We start from the raw sequence: 9,606 nt of genomic DNA, 5'->3' as shown, positions 1-9,606 counted from the left end.
AATTAAACATCTATTGATCTATCACCCTGATGCTAAAATGAGCTTAGGTGGCTTTTTTAAGATAGAAGCTGAACTTAGTGCTGCTTAAGGGGACAGTATATGATTAATACACATTTTTTGACGGTGAAGAGCTGTCGATCAGTTGATCTAGCATTATAGCTGTTTTTTTCAACTATGCAGAAAAATGGTGCAACTGGAAAAATCTATTTGCTGGAGAAGAAAATGTAATATAATGAAAAGCTGTGATGTTGTATTTGGAGGAGGTCAGTCTGTTTAATCACTTGGTACACTAGATTTTAATCACAGTTAGACCGATAAGAAACGGCTATACAGAAAGCTAAGTGCCTACATTTATATATTTGTTGTGTCCAGTCTCAGTGGTCATACTGTACACATTGTGTTGTTTTCAGGGACCCAGGAGAGACCCTCTAAATAATGTTATCAAATGCACTAAAATACATTTCCCATGTTTTGTAACAGCCATGCCAAAGCTTAATGCGAGGACCTTCCTGCTCTCCAACAAAACACTTTCTACGCGCCCTTGGATGACAATGGGAATGCAGAGTTTTTCCTACCGATCATGGGAACCTGAGGACAGGCCCGTGTTTCCTGGAATGAGGCCCGTTAGGAAAGAGATGGAGGGAACACAGGATGTCCTGAGAAACTGTGTCCCAAAGAGCAGAGCAGGCCAGAGCTGGTGGAGGAGCTGTTCACAGGGATTTTCTCCACATCACCACTTCCCCTGATGGAGCGGGATTCCCTACTTTGGGTTTCCATTACACCTGTCCTACCATTGTTATTTTTCTCCCAGATTTCCTGACTTTTCTAAAACCTCTTAAATATAATTCATGAATCACAACGTGGTTGCCTGGTTTATCATTTTTTATCCAATTTTTTACATTTGGACATTTTCCTGAAGGTCACATGTTCACTCTTTGAGTCATGTCTCTGTCACTATTTGACACCAACAAACAGCCCTCTCCTCCTCCTCCTCCTCCTCCCTCCTCTGGACACCCTCCAGCCGTCTTGAGAGGAGTTTTGATGATGTCACAGCGAGGGCGGGGGCATGTGTGTCTATAAGTACAGGCCCCTGCACAGGGAAACCTCTCTATGAAGTAGAGCTGAGCTTGAACTGACCTGTGCTGACACCAGAGCAGACGGGTGTACCTCTGCACGGTGCACGGACGCTGAACTGTGGATACCTTTTTATCCTGGAGCTGAAAATCAAGACTTCTCTCCTCTTTGGACCGTGGAATCTTATTTTTTATTTCTTTATTCTTTTAAAAAGTTTGTTTCTATTTTTGTTAGTCTGCTGTTTTCAGGATGCTTGGCCCTGTTACTTTGCAGCAGATCATTTCCTACCTGTTCATGCTCTGCAGCGCTGCAGTGATGGTGAGTTCTTTTCCTTCTCTGTATTAATTTTTGTCTGTGTAATTTCATACAGATAGGTATCATTACTTGATGAATTGACACACACCCTGACTTTTGACCCTGCTCCTCAGGCAGAGGGAGAGTGCCCTGCTGAGTGCTCCTGCGCAGCCTCACCCCCGATGTGCCCGCCGGGCGTCAGCTGGGTGACCGACCACTGCGGCTGCTGTAAAGTTTGTGCAAGGCAGTTCAATGAGGACTGCAGCGCCGCTGAACCCTGCGATCACATCAAGGGGCTACGCTGCCACCTGGGGGCCGGAGGGGACCCTGAGAGAGGACTGTGTCGAGGTGAGGCTGTGAGAGGGGCATTATCTAACTGAGCAAAATAAACATTATTAGACTGACATTTACATTTAGGTGTATCTGGAGATGTTATAGTAAAGGGATTAGATATATAGTTATTTGTTTGGTTGTTGAGCATCTTGTGGATTTTATGACTGCATGTTGCAAAAATGTAAAATAAATGGAAATGATCAAACACCACGACAAAGATCAATTGATTACCATTTTAGTTTGAGAATAAAGTCCAGACATTAACAAAGACGTGTCGAAATCAAGATTCAATATTGAGAATAATGTAAAAAATAAGTATTGCTGCAGGAATAATAAATTACCAATCAGAGAAGGTCAATTTATTTCTGCATTAGAAAAAAAACCTAAATGTCAAGTGAAGTCTCCAATGTTTTAGTCAAATATTACAAAAAGTCATTTCTAAAGTGGTCATTTTCTAAAACAGAATTTTTTGAATATTTTGATTTCATTCTCAAAAAGTGAACCTTTTTTCATACAGTATATACATATATCATGTTTATTTGTTTCAACCCCTTTCATAATGATTTGTGTTTGACAGTCATGACTCTTGCACGATATTTAAATTTATACTGATCATTTTAAACCATTCGGACTCTATTCTTGAATTGATTTCTTTATTACCACTCAGACTGAACTCATGCCCCTACTTGTCTTACTTTCTCTCAAAGATGTATTTCTTATCGCCAAACTTCTTTAAGACAGAGGTGAAATGAATCGTCCTTGTGTGAGCAGCTTGATGAGGAGTGTCAGTGATTTTCATCATTTTTTAAAAGGTGTTGATACTGCTGGACCAAATACCGTCCCTCACTTACCATAATAAAACAGCTGGCAGCCTTTCAAAGGGTTGAGTCAAAATGATGTTTGTAAAAAATATTCTGGCCCACATGAGAACAAATCTGGCCCCCGACCCAGTATGAGTTTGACTCCCTTGTCTTAAAGGAAGGTAAAACAATGGCACCCGGTATATATTACACAAGTCATAACCTAAATGAAAGAAATGTTAGATTTTAAAAAAATCATTGTCGGCAAACAGTGAATGCATTAAAGCTGTAAGCCTTCATTAGCAACAACAGAAGTCGGTCATTACGCAGGCAAGTGAAATCCAGCCACCAATCAGGAGAGAGTAAACAATGACATAATGGGATCCACACGGGAAAGAACCACCCAGTTAGTTTCTTTGCTTCAATCCCTGATAACATGCATTTAACTTACCACTTCAGATGTGGAGCTGCGTTCACTGTCACCATTATTAAACAAACTTATTAAAGTGCACGCTAAACATTTTTCTATAAAGATCTTTCTACTCTGTGTAAGTTATGTAAGTAACTAACTAATATAAGTTAGTTAAAAAACTATCTACAGGATTTTTTTTTTCACTTGGCAATAACTCCCGTCTCACTTGTTTGTAAAAATGATGCCGCTAAACATTTTTTCCCAGTGTTTTACATAAGATTAAAACAAGTTATGCAGGGGGAAAAGAAAAAGATGTAGGGGACTGAACATTTTAAATCAAACTCTTAAAATGTATCACCAGGACTATTTTTCTCGCACGAGGGCGTCCACACAGAACTACTGAGCTTTTGGAAACACTTATATGAGGTCTTTCTGCACTCTCTGAGAGCTTGTTAATGTCTGGTTGATCATCCAAGGAGATGTCCTGATTTATTTTGGAGAAAACGACAAAATTAGAAAATCTGTGTTAGAAAATCTGTGAGTTGTAAAAGTTTTCAAAGATGTTGGTGTTTTCCAGTCAGGTAAGGTGAAATAAACGGTGCTCCAGGTTGCATCATAGGAAGTGTAGGAGCTTTTAGGGATAGGACGGACAAACAAAGCGTTCTTTTTTGAACATATTTTGACGAGAGAGTGAATTATTCAAAGAGCATATTATCACAAAATATTCTACACAATTCATATTTATTGCACAGCAAGGTAAGGTCTTCCTCTGTGTCCTTGCATGAGGTTAAAGGTCACTCCTCACAGCTCTGTTTCCTGTTTTCTGTCTGCGTGTCGACAGCTGAGGCCCAGGGATTGCCTTGCGAGTTCAACGGACGGGTGTACCAGCACGGCGAGGACTTCCAGCCTGACTGCCAGCACCAGTGCACCTGCATGGACCGGGTGGTGGGCTGCATGCCCCTCTGCCCACAGCGAATCCCTCTTCCAGACTGGCGCTGCTCACGGCCTCGGCTGGCGAGGCCAGAGGGCGGCTGCTGTGAGGAATGGGTGTGTGACGACAACAACCACATCAGTGAGGAGCCAGACGAGCTGACACACACCTCCATGCCAGACGGACGGCCCCTCCCCAACCACATCAGTGTCCTGCTGGAGGCCCAGCCGCATCCCCGACACCCAGCTGCCACCGGAGGGGCCACGCTCAGAGGTAAACATCACAGCAATGCTTTTTAAGATCACCACAAACAACACCAAAGATGGTCTGAAGGAGGTTTTTCATGGTCGTGTGCAGGAGATGAGCCAAAACCTGAAGCTGTAAATAAAAGTGGACCTAGCCTCAGTAGTCTTTTGAATAGAAATAGAGTAAAAATGAGTAGAAATTTGAATTTCCCTCGGGATCAATAAAGTATCTATCTATCCATCTATCTATCTAGTCTGAAATGTGCAACCAACAAGGAAGTGCTGAAAAACTGCATTCCATTTAATATCCAGCAGGGGGAAACTCCACTGGTTACACAAGGAAGTGTAATTGTGTAAATGACCATTAGGAAACAACCACTTCGCCTTCATTACCTCAGTAAAACCTTTTCAAATGACTTTTTGGACTAAATTAACATGATGTTTATTTTCTAACATATAATCCATTGTGAGTAAGCATAGTGAATTTAGAGTCAAATAGACGATAAATCAAGGTATGCTTTGGTCGTGGCTACCGATGTTTGAGAGGTCACCAGCATAGTGTGAGGTTGGACCAAATAATGGACAGCACAAGAGAAGTGAAGCCAAAAGGTTTAGAGCTCCCCCTGCTGACAGTATATGCCATTAACCCCGCCTCCTCCATGTTAACAGATGGAACTTGGAGTAAACTTTATAATTAAAATACTCGTCACATAACATCCTGATTAAAGTCACGGTAACCCTGAATTATAACTGCACCTTGTTAACAGAGCTTGTGCTAGAGTGAGCTCAAAAAGTAGCCTTGGCTAAATCTGTGCTCCTCCTCAGCTTTAACCTTTCATTCAAATATGAATTCTTTAGGCTCCTAAGAAAAGGAAACATGACCAAAATACCAAACCTAAAGAAACAAAAGTCCACAAATACATGTTTGATGTTGCGACAGCTACGCCCACTTCTTCTACACATCTGGGCTGTACTTGTGCTGAAAACTGATAGACACTTTTTTTCCCACAATACGATACAGTTTTAGACATTTGGAAGAAATTATTTTGATCTCCACTAGAACAATTACCATTGGAAATGTACATGTATATATTTACATTTTAACAATAAGCTCAGAGTAGAAAATGGAAAAGGTTTGACCTCGGGAAATTCAAAACGTTTATTTCATGTCTTTCTAACAAGTTAATATTTGGACTGCAATGCTCTATTTGATATCAAAACATGTCTACAGATTATTTCATGTCCTGTGTTGTTGTTTTTTTTTTTTTTTAAATCTAACACTGCCAAAAAACAAACCACCCACTTTTGGGTCCCGGCCCACCAGTTGAGAACCACTGATCTAAAGAATTGCAGGGATTCATTTTGAATCATCTCTTTCATCGTTCTCACAGAGATGGTGTCGTTCCCCATGTCTGAGGGGTTTCTAGAATCCCGCTGTTTCCCGCAGACGACAGAGTGGACCCAGTGCTCCACCACGTGTGGGATGGGGATCTCCAGTCGAGTGACCAACAACAACCCGGACTGTCAGCTGGTCCGAGAGACCAGACTGTGCCAGATCCGGCACTGTGAGCTGCAGCTTCCTCTCGCTAACAAGGTATGTTGAAGAAACACAAATGCATAGAGAGTAGGGGTAGTTTTTTTTTTTTTTTTTGTATGCTGTACTTCATCAATAGCAAGATTATCACCTACAGTAGATTTTGGTCGGCACAGCCCTTGTTAGAAAAATCTGGTGGGCATACTGAAAGCTAAGTTCTGCACAACTGTGGATCAATTGTAGCAAAACATCTTTAAGCATCCTAAAAAATAATAATAGTATCAGTATTGCAGATGTACTGTAGCCTTTATTTAGAATATTTTTGCTGCTTCACCGTGCTTGACAAGTGCTTCATTTCAAAAGTTCAAACTGGAAAGGATATTGGAATAATCAAATCTGCCATGCTAATAAATGACTGGATTTAACACCAGACTGTGGGGCGATAGCCTTACAAACTGGCATTGAGATTATATTGAGTTACTGAGATTGCATAAGAAATGTTGCATCATTATAAAGTATGTTTCAAAAGCAGATGTATTGGTCAAACATCAGTATCAGCCAACATTGGCCCTGAGACAGACATCATCCTTCATATAATGTGGCGAGCAGCGATGTCAGTAGCCGATACATATCTGCTGTGTCACATCAAGTTAAACCGGCAAGCTGCTGATCCAGAGAAGAGTTTTTTATCGGGCAAAAGAAGTCACCTGTTGGTGTTGGCAGAGCAGGAGTCTCTGAGAGAGATCAGGGATATGGAGTTTGTAAAACATGTTCCAGAGACATTTCAAGAGGAGGGTCTTCTTAATAACGCTTTAAACACATCATATCTCACAGCTCATTTTTAAAAACAGACATGAACACTTACAAAGAAGTGTTGAGAAAAGAAACATCAGTATCGCTATCTGCTAACCTGATGTAAACATCGATGTTATTATCCGCCATGATTCTACCAGTTGGTGCATCTCTTTTGGAAAGAGTTTTTGTTTCTTCTCATCTTACAAACAAGATGATTCTGTTTTTGCTTTTTACAAACCTGCCTCATCATGAAGTTATTCTAGCATTCGTTTAACCTAGCTATTGCAATTTAATCACAGCAAACCACTGCAGTAAGGCAGATTGCAGCCAACATGTGAAATCATAGTTACGGGGAAGTTGCCACCAACTGCAAAGAGATGGACAGACGCTCTGCAGCCGAAATGGAAAGCCAGAAAGTTGATCAGTTAGAGAAAGCCTGACCGAGTTCAAACTGGAAATTGATCAGCGCCAGGTTGCTGGTATCCATACTAAAGTTTTTACAGAGCTTCAAGCGAAGGAGGTGAAATCTACTTTGATGTGTTTTCCTCCAGTTGATGTTATGAACTCAGACATGATGCACCAGTAGTTGAATTTCTGAAATATTGTGAAGGAAGAATATTCCTCTGGTTATATGTCACCTTAAGAAGGATCAAATGAACATTCAATCAAACCAAATCAAAAGAAATTCATCAGCAGATTAATGATGTTATTTAAATGTCGTCTCTTTTTCCAGAAGGGGAAGAAGTGTCAGAAAACAGTCCGCCCCCAGGAGCCAGTCAGGATCACCTTTGCTGGATGTTGGACGTCACAGAGGTACCGCCCTCGTACCTGTGGGATATGCACAGACGGCCGCTGCTGCACACCCTCCATGACCCGCACTGTGAGGCTCCGCTTCCACTGCTCTGATGGAGAGGGCTTCTACAGAAACGTCATGTGGATCCAGCGCTGCAGCTGCAGTACAAGCTGTCATTCACACAGTGGGTCCTCCATCCCGTCGGTCAGCCTCCACAACGACATCCACACCTTCAGGCACTGAGGAGGAGGACTCATCAGACCCAGCCCGGGGCCTTACACAATGACTCTGCACCTTCCCCCTCACCCAAACACAACCCCCCCCCCACCTGTCTGTCAGCTGGGCGAGCTCCTGCCTCCCCCTCCCACAACCAGCCAGGCAATATGTTCGCTTGCACTTTAACATTTCCTGCCACGATGATGTCACAGTTTGTCTGCACTAAAGGTGTGTGACTTCTCTAGTACCAAGGAGCACTGAGGAGCACACACTGTTCGCAGAAAGCTTTAATCAAAACGTCTTTAATTTATTTTTATAACTTTGTGTCCTCCCCACAGAGATCGAACAGAGAGAAGGTTGTTTTAGACGAGAAAAAAAGACAACATCTATAAGAAGTGATGGGAACAATGGCGATGCTAAATCAATGATGAAGAACTAAAAGACAAATTATTTAGTAATAAGTGTGGTTGTTTTTCTTTAACACCAGTCATTTGTGATAAAATGTTTTCTTCATGTATTGATTTGTGTGTGTGTGTGTGTGTGTGTGTGTGTGTGTGTGTGTGTGTGTGTGTGTGTGTGTGTCTGTGTGTGTGTGTGTGTGTGTCTGTGTGTGTGTGTGTGTGTGTGTGTGTGTGTGTTTGAAGACAAGCTTTGCTCAGAGAGAGTTCAGTAAGCTACATCAATTGAAGTATAAAGTGTACATAGACTTCACTCTTAGCTGTGGAGTGGTAAATTCTAGGATCACCTCATTTTTCGGGGTGTGATTTATACTATAATATGTGTTGGTGTTCTTGACAGTGTACATACGATGCTTTATTTCTAGGGATGAAACGATGCTTTATATTTGAAAAGAATTGTTACATGTGTTCAGTGGATGTTTAACCTGTAAACTCCAGTACATCAAATAAAAATGTATCAACCTTTAAAGTCTTATTTTTCTAGCTTATGTCCCTCTACAAAAAGCATTATTATAGAAGAAAACAAAGTACCCACAAATACAAGTTTTTTTATCTTCAGTATTGTTGTGGCTAAATTATTTCTACCATTCATTCAGCATACGTATTTATCTAAAGCGACGTACATATGAGAGTAAGTACAACACAAGCGAGGATCTAGAAAGAAGGAAACAACGTCAGTAGGTTCAAACGAGCACAACACGAGGCAGTGCACAGAGGTAAAGCACAACATCCACAGCTGATCTTCAGAGTTCTAATCAGCATCACACCCTTCCTAAAATCGTCATCATCAAACAAAACCACCGGCATCATTATTATCAATAAGTGCATTCATGAACGAGCTGGGTCATTTGTTTGGAAAATTATTCAGACATTTCCAATCCTACGAGCTAATCCATGATATGAGATTTCCTCTTTCTTTTTTTTTTTCAGAAACCAGTTTCTCTACCTTAAAGGTTTTCTCCACTTTTAATAATTTAATCCGATTTCATTGTGTACATCCCAGGAAACTAGGCAACAATTTCATAAAAATGCCTCCTCTATTACCAATTCATGTTTAACTAGCACTTAAAATGGCCTAGTTTCCTGGGATGTACACAATAAAATCAGAGTTATTACCATCCTAAACCAGTCAGAACTATGTGATACTTAACTGAAGTTATCAGTAATAGTGGAGGTTTTTCTTTGTAATTCAGCTATAGTTTCCCTGTTCCACTTCCTTATTTCCAGTGGTATTACATCATAATGCACTGCAATCACCGGATAATGACCTGGTAATTAGGGTACTATAAAAGCAAGGGTTACCTAGATTTGTATCCTACTCTTTTTGATCCAATATAAAAACACAATGCACCTATAGTCTAAATATAACACCATTTGGATAAGTTGTGATTTCAAATACCTAAACCTGGAGCCCAACAGCAAACCAGTTCTTCTGCATGACTGTAAGGTGTGGTGTATGAACAAAACAAATGACCTCTGAGCTACTAACACTCACTGCATCAGTGTGAGTTAATGACCTGCTGAGCCACAAATGAGTTCATGAAAGAAGTTTGTTTTGATATGTTAAATACATGATAGACAATGTGTTTTTGTCACATTTGAATATTTCTGGTGGTTTATGCAGCCAGCTTGTTTTACCTAACCCTCCATCTTTTTCCACATCTTTGCATAACAGTGACGTTTAACCCTTTCATAGGAGTCTGACTCTGAACACTGAGCTC

At 40.9% G+C, this 9,606-nt stretch overlaps 1 protein-coding gene across 2 annotated transcripts; it reads left to right on the top strand.

The window, feature by feature from the left end:
- The first annotated feature begins 1,100 nt into the window (after nt 1–1,100).
- ccn1l2 (cellular communication network factor 1, like 2) lies at nt 1,101–8,360 on the top strand. 2 transcript variants are annotated; one of them, XR_009673075.1, is made up of 6 exons: nt 1,101–1,392; nt 1,503–1,716; nt 3,755–4,117; nt 5,481–5,683; nt 7,152–8,007; nt 8,072–8,360. XR_009673075.1 is itself a non-coding variant. In XM_061037418.1 (5 exons), the coding sequence occupies exons 1-5, from the start codon at nt 1,324–1,326 to the stop codon at nt 7,452–7,454; spliced, it is 1,152 nt and encodes a 383-aa protein (XP_060893401.1). In that variant the 5' UTR covers nt 1,101–1,323; the 3' UTR covers nt 7,455–8,075. The 2 variants fall into 2 exon arrangements, 1 of the variants encoding a protein (XP_060893401.1); XM_061037418.1 differs by having other exon boundaries at nt 7,152–8,075.
- Nucleotides 8,361–9,606: the final 1,246 nt, after the last annotated feature.

The sequence above is a fragment of the Labrus mixtus genome, chromosome 5 (genome assembly GCF_963584025.1).
Source record: "Labrus mixtus chromosome 5, fLabMix1.1, whole genome shotgun sequence".
NCBI lineage: Eukaryota > Metazoa > Chordata > Actinopteri > Labriformes > Labridae > Labrus > Labrus mixtus.
Note: the sequence above shows the minus strand (reverse complement) of the source record. Positions and strands in the feature narration are given on the sequence as shown.

Excerpts from the sequence above, each read along its gene's own strand:
- ccn1l2 (XM_061037418.1), top strand. The coding sequence starts at position 1,324 with ATGCTTGGCCCTGTTACTTTGCAGCAGATCATTTCCTACCTGTTCATG. Across the intron at positions 1,717-3,754 it reads TGAGAGAGGACTGTGTCGAG|CTGAGGCCCAGGGATTGCCT; the intron begins GTGAGGCTGTGA and ends GCGTGTCGACAG. Across the intron at positions 4,118-5,480 it reads CGGAGGGGCCACGCTCAGAG|AGATGGTGTCGTTCCCCATG; the intron begins GTAAACATCACA and ends TCGTTCTCACAG.